Raw genomic sequence first — 22774 nt, forward strand, 5'->3', positions numbered from 1 at the left:
TTTATGCATGTGGTCCCACCGTTTATCTTCACCGCACGAGGGCCATCGTGCGCGAAAAATCGGAGGCTTCTGCAGTTACGTATGCAATGACATTTATTCCTCCCCACAGATTTAGCCCGAAACGTTTTCCCTTTGTTTCATTCATCTCCGCCTGTGATAATCGACCAACTGGTGTCCTGGAGCTGCTCCCACATCAGCCGTTACATCCCATCATTGTTGTTGTTGTTTGGTGCGTTCGTGGACTCAGACAGGAGTGCAACCAGGCTTGCTCAACTGCTGCTTCGCTGCTCTCCTCCTGGAAGGCGAGCCAGCCCAACAGCTTGAGTAAGCATCGGACATCTTAGTTGATTTCATTTTATTTTAAGCGCATTAACAAAACCGTATATGAAGAATTTTTCTGGTAACCGAGTTGGTTTTGTTTTTCTAGTTCCTCTTTAATTGCTCTTCGATATGTTGTTTTAAGCTTTGTCAAGTACCAAGAGCTTGATATGCAGATGGTCTCCAGAGCATGTGAATGGGCATGATACAAAATTCTTCCCAGCTAATCTGCCTGTCCTGTTTTCTGGGAATGGCAAAAGAAAGGAAAAGCTGCCCTTGTACCCTGTTTTCTGCTCCCCTCTCTTTTTCTTCTGTCTGCTCTTCAAGTACACAAGGCCACCCTCCATTTTCTTCATTCCCAACCCCAAACTGTTTGTGTCTAATTTGTTTAATTTTGAGTTTCATGCTAGGTATATTAATGCAGAGTTGAAAGGTCATAGATTCCCTAGGTTAAAGACCCTTTCAAGTATCCGATGTTAAGGCTATGTATGAGGAAATCTCACTTTCTCTTTAAGTGTGAAGCACTTTAGAAGAAATCAAATTGAGACTAATATCAAAATAAGAAAGGGGATTGAACACGAGTGTACATCATGGGGAAGGAAAGCAATCCTCATCATTTTTTGGCAATTGAGGTAGAAGGGTGGAAGAAAGGGAGTGAATTGAAGCCACTAACTAGTTCCTAAAGAAATTCACTTTACAGAAGAGTCACCTGCAGCTATTCCATTAGATGCATTGATTGGCAGTGAGTCTATTGAAGAAGATTGGGCTGTCAATGGGTTGGGCATGTATCGGGTAAAGGGCACAACCTGAACCTGAATAACTAAGCATGGTCACAAAAAACACCGTCCACCTGAACGTGATCCAAGCAATATGCGGGTCGAGGTTGGATTATGATTTTTGTCAGATGTCCAACCCGACTGGGTATGACCTGAGTATTTTATATGTATTCCAGTGAATATAAACTCTTTAAATTATATCAGTTTGGGCTTTCATTTTTTTTAACCCAACAAACCAAGAACCTGAAGCTGAGCACAGCAACTAGTCACTTGGGTAGGGTCGGATACATCTTTGATAGCCCTAGAAGAAGAGCACTTTTATGGTAGAGTTGATGCAGAATGGGACGACACCCTAGATTTATAGCTCCCCAGTGGCTTTTTCAAATACTTATTGGATGAGTGTAAATTGGATATGTGGAAAGTGCTTAAATAATTCCCTTTAAAGTGGAAATATGCTTAGGTCACTCAACTGATCTCTTTTGATTCTCATCCTGAGGGAAAGTGAAGCATTAGCCCGATATCTCTCTTGGAAAGGATTTATTAGATAATTTCGAAGTGCCTAGCTGAAAGACTGCACAAGTCAACATTGTGAAACCTAATCAATGTGCTTTCATTCCAAGGGACATGATCAATGAGTACAGATGGCATGCGAGATAGCCAACTCTATACAGCCATTGAGTCTGCTCATTGTGACATATTCACAACCAACAGTCTGCATCTGTAATGTGGCCATTTTATAAGTTGTTATCTGTGCTTTGGCCATTTCTGCCCATATTTGAAGTTGCTGATGCCTTTTTATTGTTTTTCTTGTTCTTTTCAATATAACTTGTTCACTTGTTTTGCTTTTCTTTACTAGGTTTTATTCACTTAATCTGACTGCTTTCTGGTTTCTTCAATTGGAATTGATTTACTCTATAACAGAAAGCCTCTGCTGAGAGCAACTCAAAAGAAACATTTTATGTAAAATGATCAGCATATAACTAACACATCTTGTGTTATGGAACTCGCTTGCTATTTTCATGCCAAACGAGATGGGTATCTCCCTTTGTGTTGGTCTTTTGTGTTAACATTGGAAAACACTGTTTTCCTGAACTGCTCTCGCCTCTCACTCCTTTCCCATATGTTCGTTGTTCGCATTATGTGAGTTATAGTAGCTTATTTGTCTTGTTCTTTTCTCCACACCACTTGGTGGTAATTATTTCCTCCTTTCAAATGAATTAAACATGGGAAAACTACTGAACTCTGAAGGTAGTAACATAAAATCAAGATGATGTGCTTATTCCATTTGGGATCTATACCAAATGTTATGTTGATTCCATGTATTATAGGTGCTGATTTTTCAGAGAGATCCACACTTGAAATCAGTCACACAATTTATCCTGATACATAGCGCACATAATCCATGCTTTGTGAATACTAGGTGCATGTTTTGGCTTGGATCTGTCCACTAGAATTTGTTTTGTACAATTGCTGTTGCATGATTTCTGCATTTATTTAGGTAGTTGCCTTGAAATGTTGTGGTTGTCTTCTTCTTGAATTTTGTTGGATGGAGATGATAGGAAAGGATATGAATGCTTTGAACCTCACCGAGGACATGGCATTGGATAGAAATGATTGGAGGAAAAGGATTCATGTGGAAGACCCCAAACGAATTTCTTTGTTGGTTCATATCGCCGACCCTAATTGTTTTGGGATGAAGGCGTAGTTGTTGTTGTTGTTGTAGGCAGCCAATACACTTGCTTTACATTCAGTACAGAAACCTAGAGAACACACAAACACATTCACACTTTAACAAAATTATGGGGTGAGTAAAGCAACATCTATAGATTCCTCTCAAGTTGGAAACCTTTACAGTTCTGCTTTTAATATGTGCCAGTGGAAAGGAATATGTGAAGATTCAAGGAGTAAATGATGTACAAGACATGGCCTACTTTCAGTGTAAACCTAGTGATTCTGATAAAGAAAAGGAAAATCTTTGACAAAATTACTGAATATGATATAATAACCAAGACCTCTTAAATGTTCATGCAAGATGTGCTAAATTATGCCTCTTCAAGGATTATATATAACAAAAAGTTGTGACAAATATGTTAAGAAAAAAAGTACTGGAACACTAGTACATCCAATTTAAGAGTATTAATAATGTAGGGTGAACATCTTAGATTATGGTCGTTATTTTGGCTATATATCTAACTTTAGTTTTTTTTTCCTCATTTGTGCAAATCCCTATGATTCTCAATGGTTTTCCACCTTGAGAAAAAACAGGCTCACTTATGGATTCCAGCTTCGAATTGGAGCCTCTGATAAGTGCTAAGGTACGCACATTCTAAACTTAATATGAAACTCCTTTTTACTATAATGACTCATTGAAAACATAGGTCAAACCTTTTTTTTTAACACTAACTTGAAAGCTTGTAGGACAAGTACTTCGCACTTGCCATTTGTTGGTTTCTGGGAAATGGTCTGCTCTTTTCCTGGAATTGCCTACTGGCAATTGAAGACTACTACAGCCATATGTTTCCTGTATGTGATTCTTTATAACTTTACTCATCTTTGTTACAGCATTCATGTATTTTGATGAATGGAGAGGGAACAATGATCTTGAAGTTAAGATGTGTTCTTTCTTGTAGAGGTACCATCCAGCTAGGGTCATTCTCCTTATCTACTTACTATTCAGCTTGGGAACGATGCTCATATTGACGTATCATGAGGCCAAACTTAATACGAGATGCCGAAACATTTTTGGATATTCCACATATTTTGTGGGTTCAGTGATGTTGATAGTTGTGAGTATTTTTGTTCATAGTTGACTCAGAATAGCAATTACTTTTAGTTGTTTTATTGTAGGTCATATGAGAAATACTAAGAGCTAAACATGATACCTTTTTTCCCAGTTGGATGTGGTGACATCTGGTAGAGGAGGAATTGGCACTTTCCTTGGCATCTGTGCCGTTAGTGCACTACAGGGAATAGCGAATGGTTATGTTGAGGGAGCGATGTTTGGTGATCTGTCTTTTATGAGCCCTATTTTTGTGCAAGTAAGCCTACTACTAAATGGTATATGCATAATTATCTGTGGCTTTTCTTTTCCATGTGGTTTTGATTCTATTTCTTTTGAAAGCACAGTCTTATTTGGGTGGTATTCCTTCTTCGGGAACTGTTGCCGTGACTTTAAGGCTTATCACAAAGGCAGCCTTTAAAGATACTAAAAAGGGTCTTCGAAGTGGAGCTAGTAAGTGACTATCTTCTTTTGAGTAAAGAACAAAATAACATTGAGAAAACATGTGTTACATGTATATAGAGCTAACATGATGAGAAATCACGGTAAAACAGAGTATAGGATTTACGTTAGCAACCTGTCACATAGGTGCGGATGCGGGTACAGGACACGATGCGCATTCACTTGATATGATACAGAAATTTTCAAATTTTAAGATTCAGAGACATGGTCGTACATATATTAATATATATATATATATGTGTGTGTGTGTGTGTGTTAAAATTTTAAAAAGATATATTTAGACATATTTTGATTGTGTCAGACATTGCGTTAACCGTGTCGGACATCGTGTCAAACATATCTGACACCATATCATACGCATCGGACAGTCATACATGTTGACTATGTCCTACAGGAATCGTAGCGTGTCCCATGTCCGAATCCGTGTCGTGTTGTATCAGCACACAATTCAGTTCCTAAGTGGCATGTCCCTGTGACATAGTTAGTAACACAGCATGTCAGATTAGTGCAAAGCTCTTAACCGCTGTGTTTCTGCAATTCCCAGCCACAAAAATAGAACTGAGCATGCGGAACCAGAGCTCTCTTTACTGCCATTTACAGCCATGCCCAGCTGCACCACCTGTCTCTGCTCAATGTTCAGGCCTTCCAATAGTGATTAAGACCAATATGTCATGCTTCAGATTGGGTTGCCTAAACCGTTTGAAAACATAAGAGAAACAGAGCATAACAAAACTAACTATATATCACTATGAAATTTGCCCCACTCCATCTCCTACATTGCCGTGCATCTTGGCAATCAGACTCCTGCCCTGCTGACTTCAATCCATTACATGTTAGCTCTAGGCCCATAGATTCAGCAGCATCTTTAATATGCATGATGCATAGAGCAATGACATTTTTCCAACAGTTGCATTTTTTTTTCAGCCATCTGAAGGCCTAGGATACTTTTCCAAGAGTCACCACAAACTCTTTCACTTAATACACTATTTCTTGATGTTGCAACTTGGTGGAAAGAAAAACTTTATGGATTTCTTCACGCTTTCTGTGTCAGCTATCAGAACTATTTTAAGAAAAATTATTGCCTGATTGCATAATAATGTTCACGGGAAGTACCAAAATCAGTCCATTTGTGAATGCCAGAACTTTTTTTTTTAAATGTCTCCTTTAAATTTGCCACTCAGTACACATGTCAACAAGACAACTTGCATTTTTTAGATTATATCCACCGTACACATATCAATAATCTTCTTATAATGCAATCATCACTAAGCTGTTGCACTGCTCTTTGTATGTGGATGTTGGTCTGTGTGCTTGTCTCTATGTGCATACATGTATTGTCCAGGGAGGGAGGGTATTGCATCTAAGAACAGAGAAATGGTATATTTAATGGGTAATTATATCTACCAAGGATGTTTTCATCATTTCTGTTAATTTGCAGGAAACAATCTTAATTTTCTCAGATTACCACCATCACTTGAATATCATGATATTATGCTGATATTTCATAATTTTCTATTTTTTCCTGAAGACTAAATTAAGTCTATCCTTGTTCAATATTTATTATGGTATATGGTAAAGAAAAACACAAATTTCCAAATAGTTGCACCATACAAGTAGTTTGGAATGTGTTGCTCTCTCATACCGAGCGAGCAGGGAACTTTACTGAACTAACTATATATATTCCCTCCACTCTTCTCCCTCCATTCTTCTTTCCCAAGAATCAAATGTTGTTTTTCTTGCTTTTCATGTAATGCCAAGGCCACCGTGGCTGTGTTCAAAAGGATGAAACATCAAACCATCTCTTCATAAGAAAACATCCATTGTCCAAACTAAGATTGTAGCCTAGATAATAACATGATTCCTTAACTTTTATAGTGGACGGAATATAAAATCTCTTTCTTTGTTTGCATGGTTTATTATTTTAGGAGGTAGACCAAGGGAATATGGAAATAGTCAATGTAATCTTGTGCTTTGTTATGTTTCAGATCAAAATCTTACTTGTTTAATTGGCCTCTCTACATTTATGCACTTTTATAGCAGTTGAAATTCACAGCATCTCCTGGCAGGCTTGCACAAGTCTCTTGACTCTCAAAGAGGGAAAAAAAACAAGAAGATGCTAGCTGTTTATTTGTGTCCCATGTGTGCAATGTTCATTTATGATACATCCAATGATGTAAAACCTAATTTCATATTGCAGTCCTATTCCTCACAATATCATCCCTTCTTGAACTAGCATGTGTTATACTATACGCATGCATATTTCCAAAGCTTGAATGTGTGAAGTACTATAGATTGAAGGCAGCTTCTGAAGGATCAAAGACTGTGTTAGCAGATCTTGCAGCTGCAGGCATCCATGTGCAGTCTAGCCAAAGGGTAAAAGAGTCACTACCATATCTAGCACAGTTTTTCACCCTGAAAGCATGTGAATAGAAAATATATCAACATTAGATTTACTCATTTGTGTTGTTATAATGATGTTGTAGGTTTCAGAATATCCACAAAGGCAACGTCTAACAAAGACTAAGTTGTTCCTGCAAACAAAAGATTATATCTCCAACTTATTTGTGTTGTTCATCGTCACAATGTCCATCTTTCCTGGTTTTCTATATGAAGATACAGGGTCACACCGCTTGGGTTCATGGTAAGTGGTACTTCACTCTTTCTTCTTTTTTCAATAATAAAACTAGGTATGTTTGTTTATTCATTGAAGTGAACCATTAGTGGCACAGGTTAGGAAAATTGTATTGGGAAATTTACTCAGTGGGTATGGCAACTGAGCTTAAACAAGGTAGGCTTAGAGGCACATGTTAGACACTATCTTTAAAGCTATAGTTGCCCCACTTAGTAATGCGTCCTCGGTGCAATGGGTATTCGTGCAACTGCACTCCCAAGATGCAACCGAACTTTCTCCTACTCGCAAGGGTCGGCCCATGCCCTGCACTGGGTGAGACCAAGCAACTCGATATGAACCACCTTGAGTAGCCTCTTGACTCGATCAGGTAGACTCTAGGCTCAACTAAGGCTGACTCTTGACTAAGTCAAGACCTAAATTCACTAGAAAAAAAGAGAGAAGGCAAAGCACTAGGGAGAGAGTGTGTGCAAGAGTTCGAGGGCTTAAGAGAAGAGAACTCGCGAGAGATAGAGAGGTGATGGAGAGGAATGGGAGAGGGCTGGAGTATGTATGGCCCCCAGCCCAAAGACCTGGAATAAATGGCCTAACCGCTAGCCATTAAGGGACAAACGGCTAGGTAGAGCCATGTCCAATCAAAGGACAAATGACGAAGTCAATGGGTCCAAAATGACCTTACCAAGGTCAAGAACATTAAGAAAATTGGGTGTGATCAACAGTCAAACAGGAAAGAATAAATGGGTGATTTAGAGATGTTGGACCATTAAATTGACATGGAAAGGATGTTGGCTAGGTGGGTTGTGGTCAAAAGCAGCTAGGAACGGTCAACTTTGACCTGGTCAAGGTCCTAAACAGTTGGTTAACATGAACATGGTCAGTCTAAGACTTGGGGATAAAATCATCCCATGTTCTAAAAAGAATGGTCAAAGTCCAAGCATGACCATGACCAAGACCAAACCAACCAAACCGAAACCGAACCAAGTCAAGCCGCGCTGAACTGAGCTGAACTGAATCGAAACCTAAACTCAAACCCAAACCAAGGTCCAAAGTTCAAAGTTCAATTGGCATGCCCCCAATGGGCCTTACCCATAAAAGCAACTCTAACCCTTATAAACCCTTGTGATGGTCCCTCTTCTATTTAATCTAGGACTAAACTTTTTTGAAAGAAGTGAAATTCCCACCAAAAGGCTAACTTAGGTAGATGTATGACATTTGGTAGGCAAAGCTAAGGTTCTAATGCTCATAAGTTTGAGACATAACCCCAACAAATTGTTAACGTGCATAGGTTGTCAGTAGGGAGGTTTACCATTCCAGCATAGTGGAGACATGCATCATGTAATAGAGGGTGGGATATGGATCTGGATTCATAATTGGGCATCTAGCTACTAAATTTGAAAATTTTTCCAACACCATTAATGGTTGACCTCTTCCTTCTCTAACTGTTCTTAAGACTGCACACCACCTCTTACTATTGGACCAAATAGAGAATGTATGGCCTATGAATCTCTCCTCCAAGGCAATCTTTGAAGAATCCATCAATGCAACTTTTAGGATATAGGAGATCATGTCCACACCACAATTTTGTATGCGAAAACCTTGCATTTCCGAAACTTGTGGAAAACTTCTAAAAATGCATGGGAAACCTATTTCCCATAGAGTGAGAGATTTGTTTTACTTTTACATCACATGAGAAACCTACTTACTTTATATGGAAAACTCATTGCTAGGTCGTTGCCCAGAAGCAACGCGTCACACCGGCGCCCGGGTGTGGTGTCAAATAGGCAAGGGTTCCCTCACTTTGTTGGACGGGTGGGGGTAAAGAAGTTAGTCCAAGACCATAAAATTAGGTTAGCCACTTGGAACATAGGGTCTTTAACTGGTAAGTTGGTAGAGTTAGTAGATGTTATGTGTAGGAGAAAAATGAATATTTTATGTCTACAAGAGACCAAATGGGTAGGTGAGAAAGCAAAAGTGATAGGACCTTGGGGATATAAGATTTGGTATACAGGAATAAATAGGAATAGAATTAGGAATGGAGTAGGGATTGTTATTAGTCGTGAGTTTATAGATAATGTAGTTGAGGTCCGTAGGAAGGGTGATAGGATTTTACTTATTAAATTAGTATTAGGTACGGATATTATTAATATTATTAGTGTTTATGCACATAAAGTAGGTTTAGATGATTCCATTAAGCGTCAATTTTGGGAAGATTTAGATGGAGTAATACAAGGGATATCTTATGGAGAAAAGCTTTTCATCGGCGGTGACCTTAATGGACATGTAGGCATTAGTAGGGATGAATTTGAGAGTATCCATGGAGGCTATGGTATAGGAGAAAGAAACGAAAGTGGAGAAAGGATTTTAGATTTTGGTTTGTCCTATGATATGATCTTAGCAAACACTTTGTTTAGGAAGAGGGAGTCTCACCTATTAACATTTAAAAGTGGGGTTAATACGAGTTAGATAGATTTTTTTTTACTTAGAAAGAGAGATAGGGATTGTTGTATTGATTGTAAGGTTATACCGGGAAAAAGTGTAGCTACACAACATAGAGTCTTAATTTTAGATCTTAGAATTAGACAATGCCGCAAAAAGGGATAGACATAGGATAGATCCTAGAATTAAGTGGTGGGCGTTGAAAGGAGCTAAACAAAGAATGTTTGTAGAGCAGGTAGTTAAGGAAGCTGATTGGTGTCTCGAGGAGGATTCAGAATCAATGTGGAATAAGATAGCAGGTGGCATGAGAAAGGTGGCTAAGGAGGTATTGGGTGAGTCTAAAGGCGGTGCACCGCTAGGTAAGGATACATCATGGTGGAACGAGGATGTCAAATTACCTATTAAGGTTAAAAGAGAGTGTTATAGAAATCTAAGTAAGAGTCGTGATAATGAGAATTTAGAGAAGTATATGATAGCAAAGAAGGAAGCTAAAAAAGTAGTTCGAAACGCGAGGGATAAGGTATATAAGGAGGTTTATGACAAGTTGGATACCAAAGAGGGCGAGAAGGATATTTATAGGCTTGCAAAGATGAGAGATAGGAAATCGAGGGATCTAGGTATGGTTAGATGTATCAAAGATGAAACGCAAAGGGTTTTAGTCAAAGATGAGGAGATTAAGGAGAGATAGAAAGATTATTTTGATAAGCTATTTAATGGAAGTCATGCTCAGGATCTTGGAGACTTCTCCATTCCTTTTTATGAGATGAATCGTGACTTCATGCACAAGATTCAAAAGAAATAAATTGCAGAGGCTTTGAAAAAATAAAATCAAGAAGGGCAATTGGCCCAGATGGTATACCTATCGAGGCTTGGAAATGCTTGGGAGAGAAAGGTTTAGAATGGTTGACAAATCTTTTTAACAAGATTTGGCGGACAAATAAGATGCCTAATGAGTGGAGGAACAATACTTTGGTGCCTCTATATAAGAATAAAGGTGATATACAAGATTGCACAAACTATCGTGGTATGAAACTCATGAGTCATACTATGAAACTTTGGGAGAGGGTGATTGAGTCTAGGTTGAGAAAGATTGTCATGATATCGGAGAATCAATTTGGTTTTATGCCTAGAAGATCAACTATAGAAGCTATACATCTTCTTAGACAACTTATTGAAAGATATAAAGAGAGGAACAAAGATTTGCATATGGTTTTTATTGATTTGGAGAAGGCATATGATAGAGTACCTAGGGACGTTCTCTGGTGGACAATGATAAAGAAAGGTGTTTCTCTCAAGTACATTAGTATAATTAAAGATATCTATGAAGGAGTAGTAACCAATGTACGCACTTGTGGAGGGGTGACAACCAATTTTCCTATAACGGTTGGGTTACATTAAGGATTTGCTTTAAGCCCTTTCCTATTTGCTATAGTGATGGATGAGCTTACGAGGTCAATTCAAGAAAATGTGCCGTGGTGTATGTTGTTTGTTGATGATATTGTTTTGATTGATGAGTCTAGAGTTGGGGCTAATGCTAAGTTAGAATTATGGAGACAGACATTGGAAGCAAGAGGTTTTAAGTTGAGTAAGAGTAAGACAGAATATATGGAATGTCGGTTTAGTAAGTAACGAAGTAGTGATGGGAGTGTAGTGAAGCTTGGTGAGCAAGAAATATCGGCGGATGATTGTTTCAAATATTTGGGATCTATCATTCAAAAGTATGGAGAAATTGATGGAGATGTAAATCATAGTATAAAGGTTGGGTGGATGAAATGGAAAAGTGCAACTGGAGTGTTGTGCGATCGTAGAATGCCATTGCGGTTGAAGGGAAAGTTTTATAGAACGACTATTAGGCCCGCTTTACTATATGGTACGGAATGTTGGGCTGCCAAGAGACATCATATTCAAAAAATGGGTGTAGCTGAGATGCGTATGCTTAGATGAATGTGGAAATACAATAAAAGATAAGATTCAAAACGAGGAGATACGTAAGAAGGTAGGTGTTGCACCCATTGAAAATAAGATGAGAGAGAATCATTTACAGTGGTTTGGACATATTCGGCGAAGGCCTAATGATGCTCCAGTTAGAAGGATGGAGAAATGGGAAAATATATTAGTTAAAAGAGGTCGGGGTAGGCCTAGGAAGACTTGGATGGAGATGATAGGAAAAGACATGAATGCTTTGAACCTCACCGAGGACATGGCATTGGATATAAATGATTGGAGGAGAAGGATTCATGTGGAAGACCCAGAATGATTTTCTTTTTTGGTTCATATCGCTGACCCCAATTGTTTTGGGATGAATGCGTAGTTGTAGTTGTTGTTGTCATGATTTTAGAGATATACGTGTTGCAATTATTAAATCATGAGATTTAATTGGTCTTGAACTTCTATGAAAATATCATGTTTTTTCATGATATTTTCAGAAATACTGCTATGTTTGTCGCCTTGGTCCCAAACCGAACATTATCTTATGCTTCGAGGATCCAACAAATTTTTTTTTCGTTTTTTGGAAAATCTTGACAAAATTCTGACATATATTAAAATTCACAAGGCTGTAAAGAAATATAAACATTATAAAGAATATATAGAGTACCAAGAAAAGCGTTCTTGTGATCTTGAATTCTTGATAACATAATAAAATCGTGATATTCTCAAAATAGCTCATAGCTGATATTTTGAAAATATCTTGCCTTTTGAGGACATGGCATTGGATAAAAATGATTGGAGGAGAAGGATTCATGTGGAAGACCTAGAATGATTTTCTTTTTTGGTTCATATTGCCGACCCCAATTGTTTTGGGATGAAGGCGTAGTTGTTGGGAAACATGTTCCATATACTTCTTGCAAGTTTTCTTTAAATAAGATTTTTTTTTCAATGAAAAGTTGAGATATAAATGCTATTCAAAATTTTAATTACGTATTTTAGTTGTAATCAATGTAATCATACATTTTGTAAAAAAATATTAATTCCTACTATTTATTATAGTATTATTAAAAAAGTAAAGCTTATGCAAACTTATAATATTTTTCATGCATATTGTCACATTTCTACTCTACTCCACACACACACACACACACACACACACACACACACACACACACACATATATATATATATATATATATATATATATATATATATATTGTTTCCCGTTTTCATTTTCCAACATGTTTCTCGCTTCTGTTTCCCTTTCTGGCAACCTTGAGCCAAACATAGTTGTGCTGGCCAAAGACCGACTTGATGGATGTCATGGAACCTATATGGGATAGACCCTGTCCGATTGTTCTTTAGTTTTAACATATCTCTTAATCCTCTTCAATGCTTTCTTTTGAACTGTATTAGGTACATGCATGAACTGACACACTTTATTAATAACATATGCAATATCTGCTCTGATGATAGGAAGGTACTCTAATGCTCCAGTCATGCTTCGATACTTCTTGGGAGCTTTAATAATTCATATTTAGAAAGTCTTTTATTCATTGCACAATGTGTCCCCACAAGTAACCATATTAAACCTCTTCAAGATATCTAGCACACATTACTTCTGTGTCATCTTCATGTAGTTTTCATGTCTATCAACATCTATATCCGAAAAGTATCTTAGTTCTCTCATGTCTTTCATAAGAAATTTATCATCCAATTTTTTTTTATGCTATTCATTAAATCAATTGAACTGCCAATTATAATAATATGAACATGCAAAAGAACAACCTTTGTTACCTTTATGTATAAAAAATAAATGGCTGGCCTTTCAAATCCTCACACTTTTAGTGCATAGTGAAAACTCTGAAACCACATTCACAGGCCTGTATTAAACCATAAATAGATTCGGTAAGTTTGCAAATATACCTATCAGTTAAGCTCACTGAACTCGAGTGGTTGCTCCATGTAGACATTTTCCTTTAATTTTTCATGTTAAAAAGATTTCTTTACATCTAATGATAAAAATCCCATCCATACGACAAAACAATAAAGATCAAAACCCATATTAACTATTAGATTAAATGTCTTTTCATAGTCTAGACCAAATTGTTGATTATAGCTTTTAGCAATGAGCCCTTCTTTAAATGTTTATGCACTGCCATCTGACGTATTTTGTTTTGTAGACCTTTTTGCCTGCATTTTTATCTCTAGGTTTTTCAATTATTTCCTATGTCTTGTGATAACGCATAATCTCACATTCTTCATTCATGGAACTCAGTCATTTTCTATTTGTTGCTGCTTCAAGATACAAGTTTCACTAAGAGATATTTCATTGTGATTTGTGAAACCTTCATATGAAACCCAACAATCTATGTCACATAGGTGTGGGTGTGGATGCAGGTGCAGATGCGGTGATGCGGCACTTTAAAAAATCTTGGGTGCGGGGAGGGTATATATATTTTAATAGTTTTAAGTTAACACTAATGAAATAAAAATAATTATCATATCATCAATTCATCATGCGTAAATTCATGCAATAAATCAAATTAACAATTGCAATTGTTATTCCTCATCAATAAAAATAACACCACATTGGTTCAGAGGTGCATATATATATATATATATATATATATATATATATATATATATATATATATATATATATATATATATATATATATATATATACAACAACAACTACAACTACGCCTTCATCCCAAAACAATTGGGGTCGGCGATATGAACCAAAAAAGAAAATTATTCTGGGTCTTCCACATGAATCCTTTTCCTCCAATCATTTCTATCCAATGCCATGTCCTCGGTGAGGTTCAAACTTCAAAGCATTCATATCTTTTCCTATCATCTCCATCCAAGTCTTCCTAGGCCTACCCCGACCTCTTTTAACTAATATATTTTCCCATTTCTCCATCCTTCTAACTGGAGCATCATTAGGCCTTCGCCGAATATGTCCAAACCACTGTAAATGATTCTCTCTCATCTTATTTTCAATGGGTGCAACACCTACCTTCTTACGTATCTCCTCGTTTCGAATCTTATCTTTTATTGTATTTCCACACATTCATCTAAGCATACGCATCTCAGCTACACCCATTTTTTGAATATGATGTCTCTTGGCAGCCCAACATTCCGTACCATATAGTAAAGCGGGCCTAATAGTCGTTCTATAAAACTTTCCCTTCAACCGCAATGGCATTCTACGATCGCACAACACTCCAGTTGCACTTTTCCATTTCATCCACCCAACCTTTATCCTATGATTTACATCTCCATCAATTTCTCCATACTTTTGAATGATAGATCCCAAATATTTGAAACAATCATCCACCGGTATTTCTTGCTCACCAAGCTTCACTACACTCCCATCACTACTTCGTTGCTTACTAAACCGACATTCCATATATTTTGTTTTACTCTTACTCAACTTAAAACCTCTTGCTTCCAATGTCTGTCTTCATAATTCTAACTTAGCATTAACCCCAGCTCTAGACTCATCAATCAAAACAATATCATCAGCAAACAACATACACCACGACATATTTTCTTGAATTGATCTCGTAAGCTCATCCATCACTATAGCAAATAGGAAAGGACTTAATGCAGATCCTTGATGTAATCCAACCGTTATAGGAAAATTGGTTGTCACCCCTCCACAAGTGCGGATATTGGTTACTACTCCTTCGTACATATCTTTAATTATACTAATGTACTTGAGAGAAACACCTTTCTTCATCATTGTCCACCAGAGAACATCCCTAGGTACTCTATCGTATGCCTTCTCCAAATCAATAAAAATCATATGTAAATCTTTGTTTCTCTCTCTGTATCTCTCAATAAGTTGTTTAAGAAGATGTATGGCTTCCATAGTTGATCTTTTAGGCATAAAACCAAATTGTTTCTTCGATATCATGACAACCTTACTCAACCTATACTCAATCACTCTCTCCCAAAGTTTCATAGTATGAGTCATGAGTTTTATACCACGATAGTTTGTGCAATCTTGTATATCACCCTTATTCTTATATAGAGACACCAAAGTACTCTTCCTCCACTCATTAGGCATCTTATTTGTTCGCTAAATCTTGTTAAAAAGATTTGTCAACCATTCTAAACCTTTCTCGCCCAAGCATTTTCAAGCCTCGATAGGTATACCATCTGGGCCAACTGCCCTTCTTGATTTTATTTTTTCAAAACCTCTGCAATTTCTTTTTTTTGAATTTTGCACATGAAGTCACGATTTATCTCATAAAAAGGAATGGAGAAGTCTCCAAGATCCTGAGCATAACTTTCATTAAATAGCTTATCAAAATAATCTTTTCATCTCTTCTTAATCTCCTCATCTTTGACTAAAACCCTTTATGTTTCATCTTTGATACATCTAACCATACCTAGATCCCTCGATTTCTTATCTCTCATCTTTGCGTGCCTATAAATATCCTTCTCGCCCTCTTTGGTATCTGACTTGTCATAAACCTTCTTATATACCTTATCCCTCGCGTTTCGAATTATTTTTTTACCTTCCTTTTTTGCTATCATATACTTCTCCAAATTCTCATTATCACGATTTTTACTTAGATTTCTATAAGACTCTCTTTTAACCTTAATAGCTAATTTGACATCCTCGTTCCACCATGATGTATCCTTACCTAGCGGTGCACCGCCTTTAGACTCACCCAATACCTTCTTAGCCACCTTTCTCATGTCACCCGCTATCTTATTCTATATTGATTCTGAATCCTCCTCGAGACACCAATCAACTTTCTTAACTACCTGCTCTACAAACATTCCTTGTTTAGCTCCTTTCAGTGCCCACCACTTAATTCTAGGATCTATCCTATGTCAATCCCTTTTGCGGCATTTTCTAATTCTAAGATCTAAAATTAAGACTCTATGTTGTGTAGCTACACTTTCTCCCGGTATAACCTTACAATCGATGCAATAACCCTTATCTCTCTTTCTAAGTAGGAAAAAATCTATTTGACTCGTATTAACCCCACTTTTAAATGTTACTAGGTGAGACTCCCTCTTCCTAAACAAAGTGTTTGCTAAGATCTTATCATAGGACAAACCAAAATCTAAAATCCTTTCTCCACTTTTGTTTTTTTGTCCTATACCATAGCCTCCATGGATACTCTCAAATCCATCCCTACTAATGCCTACATGTCCATTAAGGTCACCGCCGATGAAAAGCTTTTCTCCATAAGATATCCCTTGTACTACTCCATCTAAATCTTCCCAAAATTGATGCTTAATGGAATCATCTAAACCTACTTTAGGTGCATAAACACTAATAATATTAATAATATCCGTACCTAATACTAATTTAATAAGTAAAATCCTATCACCCTTCCTACGAACCTCAACTACATTATCTATAAACTCACGACTAATAACAATCTCTACTCCATTCCTATTCCTATTCCTATTTATTCTTGTATACCAAATCTTATATCCCCAAGGTCCTATCACTTTTGCTTTCTCACCTACCCATTTGGTATTTTGTAGACATAAAATATTCATTTTTCTCCTACACATAGGGGTGGCAATCGGGTCGGGTTGGCGGGTCGGCGTGTCGGCATACCTCAACCCGAACCCGACCCGTTTATTAAACAGGTCGGCTGTGGCAAACACGAACCCGACCCGTTTAATAAACGGGTAACCCGACCCGTTTAATAAACGGGTAACCCGACACGACCCGCCAACCCATTTAATAAATGGGTTGGGTCGGGTAAACGGGTTTTCAGGTTCGCGGGTCGGGTTGGCGGGTTGACGGATCGGGTTGGCAGGTTGGCGGGTCGGGCAGACGGGTTGGCGGGTTGACCCACCCGCCTAACCCGTTTATTAAATGGGTCAGTCGGGTTGGCGGGTTGGCATACCCCCAACCCGAACCCGACCTGTTTAATAAACGGGTCACGCGGGTCGACCTGTTTATTAAACGGGTTGGCTTAAGCCCAACCCGAACCCGCCTAAGAGTCGGGTTGGCGGGTCGTGTCAGAAATTGTCACCCCTACCTACACATAACATCTACTAACTCTACCAACTTACCAGTTAAAGACCCTATGTTCCAAGTGGCTAACCTAATTTTATGGTCTTGGACTAACTTCTTTACCCCCACCCGTCCAACAAAGTGAGGGAACCCTTGCCTATTTGACACCACACCCGGGCGCCGGTGTGACGTGTTGCTTCTGGGCAACGACCTAGCAACCCTTGCCCATTTATCACTGCCTCCGGGCCTATAGAGTACAGCGCGTCACTCAGTAGGGAACGCCCCAATGAAATTCTCATATTGGTCCATATTCATAGGGTGTGACTAAGTTTCTATGTTGGCTGTCACTGGCCTACCGCAACCCTCCTTTTTTATCCGGGCTTGGGATTGGCAGTGTATAAAGGCGGAGTTATATATATATATATATATATATATATATATATATGTGTGTGTGTGTGTGTGTGTGTGTGTGTGCGTTTATGTATTTATAAATAGAATATAGATAAAATTGAACTTGGTTAGGGTTAACTGAATCTACTTTTGGACAGAAATGGACCTCCGTGTGGTTGACTTCACCTGACACAAAGGAAGTTGTATCCAAGTGCTTGCATGGGTGCAGGTGTGGTGTCCTATTAGAAGAGTCTGTGTTACACAGCCAACGATCTATAAGATGTCAAATTCTCATAAATTTTCTCACAAGGCTATGTTTTGGGCCCTCTCTACAATTCTTTTGAATCATTTGTTAAAATATGTATTTATATATATTCTTAAATATAAAAGAATATATATATATATAATGCCCGAAAAAGGCATTTTGGTTATTTCACATTATGTAACTAGGTTAGTTAGATAGTTTTTACTATTTTAAATAAATGTAATTTATATGGCCATAAGGGGATCTATAGGGATTACCCATAGAGACGTTGGGGATGCTCTCAACGTCTTTATTGGAGCTCCCAAGGCTCCCTCTCTCTTGTGTTGTGTATAAATAGGGACAGACTGTCCCCATTTATTTTATGCTTCTTACTACGTATTTTTTCAATAAAATCTATATTTTTACACTGTGTTGCAAGCTCTAGTTGGCTTATTGTCTTATCCTTAAGTGGATTTGTGGTTGTGCGTGTTTGTATGCCCTTAGTTGGCTTGTATTTATTTTTCACCCATTTCATTACATCATCTAGGCTGGTAGTGCATGCATATGCAGTCCAGAGAGAGAAAGAGAGAGAGAGAGAGAATGTGACTTAGATGCTTGAAGGAAACCCTACCCTTCATAACCAGTTACTTTGCTAGGTAATACATTATTCTATTTTCTTAATACATAAATAAGATGAGGAGATTAAGGAGAGATGGAAAGATTATTTTGATAAGCTATTTAATGGAAGTCATGCTCAGAATCTTGGAGACTTCTCCATTCCTTTTCATGAGATAAATCGTGACTTCATGCGCAAAATTTAAAAAAAAGAAATTGCAGAGGTTTTGAAAAAATAAAATCAAGAAGGGCAGTTGGCCCAGATGGTATACCTATCGAGGCTTGAAAATGCTTGGGCGAGAAAGGTTTAGAATGGTTGACAAATCTTTTTAACAAGATTTAGCGAACAAATAAGATGCCTAATGAGTGAAGGAAGAGTACTTTGGTGCCTCTATATAAGAATAAGGGTGATATACAAGATTGCACAAACTATCGTGGTATAAAACTCATGACTCATACTATGAAACTTTGGGAGAGAGTGATTGAGTATAGGTTGAGTAAGGTTGTCATGATATCGAAGAAACAATTTGGTTTTATGCCTAAAAGATCAACTATAGAAGCCATACATCTTCTTAAACAACTTATTGAGAGATATAGAGAGAGGAACAAAGATTTGCATAAGGTTTTTATTGATTTAGATAAGGCATACGATAGAATACCTAGGGACGTTCTCTGGTGGACAATGATAAAGAAAGGTGTTTCTCTCAAGTACATTAGTATAATTAAAGATATGTATGAAGTAGTAACCAATGTCCGCACTTGTGGAGGGGTGACGACCAATTTTTCGATTACGGTTGGGTTACATCAAGGATCTGCTTTAAGCCCTTTCCTATTTGTGATAGTGATGGATGAGCTTACGAGGTCAATTCAAGAAAATGTGCCGTGGTGTATGTTGTTTGCTGATGATATTGTTTTGATTGATGAGTCTAGAGCTGGGGTTAATGCTAAGTTAGAATTATGAAGACAGACATTGGAAGCAAGAGGTTTTAAGTTGAGTAAGAGTAAAACAAAATATATGGAATGTCGGTTTAGTAAGCAACGAAGTAGTGATGAGAGTGTAGTGAAGCTTGGTGAGCAAGAAATACCGATGAATGATTATTTCAAATATTTGGGATCCATCATTCAAAAGTATGGAGAAATTGATGGAGATGTAAATCATAGGATAAAGGTTGGGTGGATGAAATGGAAAAGTGCAACTGGAGTGTTGTGCGATCGTAGAATGCCATTGCGGTTGAAGGGAAAGTTTTATAGAACGACTATTAGACCCGCTTTACTATATAGTACAGAATGTTGGGCTGCCAAGAGACATCATATTCAAAAAATGAGTGTAGCTGAGATGCGGATGCTTAGATGGATGTGTGGAAATACAATAAAAGATAAGATTCGAAACGAGGAGATACGTAAGAAGGTAGGCGTTGCACCCATTGAAAATAAGATGAGAGAGAATCGTTTACGGTGGTTTGGACATATTCGGCGAAGGCCTAATGATGCTCCAGTTAGAAGGATGGAGAAATGGGAAAATATATTAGTTAAAAGAGGTTGGGGTAGGCCTAGGAAGACTTGGATGGAGATGATAGGAAAGGATATGAATGCTTTGAACCTCACCGAGGACATGGCATTGGATAAAAATGATTGGAGGAAAAGGATTCATGTGGAAGACCCAAAATGAATTTCTTTTTTGGTTCATATCGCCGACCCCAATTGTTTTGGGATGAAGGCGTAGTTGTTGTTGTTGTATCAATAAAATAGTACTTTCTAGCTATGTAGTCAAAAGTCGTGCCTAGCCAGTTTAGGTATGGCCTTGTTGCCTAGATAGTAAGGTCTTTTTTCCTTCTTTTTTTTTAAATCTTCTTTTCTTCTCTCCCTCTCTTTATATATATATATATATATATATATAAAGGTGCTTCTATTGTGGTACACATGTACACACTTGATTTACATAGATTTGAGTTCTAAAATTAAAATATAATCTTTGGGTCATGTTTAACATGTTTTATTAACTATTTTCATGTATTAAAGTTGACTCAAATATGATGTTTTATACCATTTTAAAGCATGCATATCTTCATGAATTGTGAACAGTTGATTTTTCACCATCTCAAAAAGGGTATCTTATGGTGAATTAGACATGATAAAACCTTCTAACATTGTAAATAAACCATGCATCTCTACGGTTAGATTTAACATTTGGTGGTTAGATTCCTACAACCAGGAGTGTATCATGGTACAGAACCACTATATATATATATATATATATATATATATATATATATATACTTTATGAATTTCTGCATATATTCATTTTTTAATTCTCTTTTTAGATGTCTACATTTTTATGTACTCTGGATATCTACTTGTTTCAACCTTAATCCTTTCTCCTACTTGTTTTTGCTTTTAAACCTTATTGTCTCACTGGTTTATTTTTTTAACATGCAGTAATTTTCTTATTTGCAAATGTATCCAAGCATGTCTCAGTTTTCATGTAATCAACTCTTTGATTTTCCCCCCTTAATTCTTTTCCTGCAATATATATCTTCTTTGTGTATTGCTAGTTCATGTTTTGTTGTGCTGGTGCAAGGTTCTAAGTTTAAGGACTTCCTTTGTCATGTTAATTGTGGTTTATATTATACATTGGAACCAAGAACAGATTCACTGAAGTAATTGTTTGAGCCATTGGGCATTATAAAAGTAGATTTTCAGTTATCTAACTCTAACCCATTCATTTAGGTATGGACTACTACTAGTGGCAGTATTCAACGTGGTTGAACTCGTCGCCAACTACATCCCAATGGTAAAAAGGTTGAAGATAACCTCGAGGATGGTACTATCCTTGGCATGCGTTTTAAGGTTTCTGTTGGTTCCAGCATTCTACTTCGCAGCAAAATATGGAAATGAAGGTTGGGTAATCATGCTAACATCGTTATTGGGCTTCTCCCATGGTTACCTCTCTGTTTGCATTTTTACAAATGCACCTGTAGGTTACGAGGTCAGTTTCATGTGCTTGATTGAGTTCATCTATGAATTTATTAACTGGTGAATATATATATATATATATATATATATATATATATATATATATATATATATATATATGTGTGTGTGTGTGTGTGTATTTAAGAGTTAAACTGTGGTCGGCTTCATGAAGTAGAATAACTTGGATTGATTTGTGGCAGCAGAAAGGTTCAAGCCTTGGGTGCTTCCATGGTGGTCAGTCCAGTATGCCCGCTCATCCTGAGGACTATTGTCATGTCACGACCATCCGTATCCCATAAGCTGTTAGGCTTGCTTATAATGTATTGTGTGGACGCAACATGTTGGGAGGATGACCGTTATCCAGGATACCAACGATGGAGCACCACTGGAGGCACCTCAGAGCTGATTCATTGTTAAATTCGTATTTGTTGCTTGCATTTTTTGCCAATGGTGTGTTCCCAAGGGCAAGCAAGAAATAGATAACACTGATTTTGTTTGAGTCTGCAATTTGCTAGTCTAAATCTTGTTAAAAAACTTGGGCTGAATTTACTATTTTCCATGAAGAATATTTTTGTCATGTAATGTATTTTCTCTTTCAGGCACCTGAGCAGAACTCCCTGGGGAATATGTTAAGTTGCTGCCTATCAGCAGGATTATTTGCTGGATCTGCATTGGGCCTGCTGTGGCTCATAGGGAAAGGTTGGTAAGCCCAAATTGAAGGCAAAAAAGAAAAAAAAGGAAGGAAAGAAAAAAATTGACTGCGTGGCAACTATCACAGATATTTATGTTGAAATTAATTTGTAATTACTTCTCTTATAAATTAATTTGTATTTACTTTCAAGTAAGCCGGCTATCTTGGGTGGTGAATGGGTTCATGTACAAGATTCCTCTGTTTTTATGACCAAGTATCTTCAAGGCTCCCATATGAGTCGTTCATGGGATTTTTTTTTTTTTGATAGGCAAGCTGGGGTTAGGCAGACCTCTACCAGATATCTCTTAAGCCCCATGTGGCAGAGGGATTCCAACCTGGGCCTTCAGCTTGGCACAGGACCCGGCTTACCACATGGGATACCACCTCGGTGGTGTCTAGGAAATAGAAAAGGTGTCTTGAGATGGGTAAGAGCTCCTAATCTTCCCGTCCTCATTTAAGTCAATTAAATCTTAGGCTTAATTCAAACTTATAAATACATGTGTATATTGTCTCAAGCATCACATTGAG

At 37.5% G+C, this 22774-nt stretch overlaps 1 protein-coding gene across 1 annotated transcript; it reads left to right on the forward strand.

Moving 5' to 3' along the window:
- Nucleotides 1-110: 110 nt before the first annotated feature.
- On the forward strand, nt 111-22396 carry LOC149827453 (equilibrative nucleotide transporter 3-like). Its single transcript, XM_090019374.1, has 10 exons — nt 111-324; nt 3360-3409; nt 3513-3617; nt 3725-3880; nt 3989-4132; nt 4221-4326; nt 6533-6708; nt 6819-6976; nt 21310-21568; nt 22155-22396. The coding sequence occupies exons 2-10, from the start codon at nt 3368-3370 to the stop codon at nt 22260-22262; spliced, it is 1254 nt and encodes a 417-aa protein (XP_089875500.1). The 5' UTR covers nt 111-324; nt 3360-3367; the 3' UTR covers nt 22263-22396.
- The last annotated feature ends 378 nt before the right edge of the window (nt 22397-22774 follow it).

The sequence above is a fragment of the Nuphar pumila genome, chromosome 10, assembly GCF_984573655.1.
Source record: "Nuphar pumila chromosome 10, dmNupPumi1.hap1.1, whole genome shotgun sequence".
Lineage (NCBI taxonomy): Eukaryota > Viridiplantae > Streptophyta > Magnoliopsida > Nymphaeales > Nymphaeaceae > Nuphar > Nuphar pumila.

What these genes read in the sequence shown, in the direction of transcription:
- LOC149827453 (XM_090019374.1), top strand. Translation starts at nt 3,368, where the DNA reads ATGGATTCCAGCTTCGAATTGGAGCCTCTGATAAGTGCTAAG. An exon ending in AGCCTCTGATAAGTGCTAAG is followed by an intron (nt 3,410 to 3,512) that starts GTACGCACATTC and finishes GAAAGCTTGTAG; the next exon opens with GACAAGTACTTCGCACTTGC. An exon ending in TGAGCCCTATTTTTGTGCAA is followed by an intron (nt 4,133 to 4,220) that starts GTAAGCCTACTA and finishes TTGAAAGCACAG; the next exon opens with TCTTATTTGGGTGGTATTCC.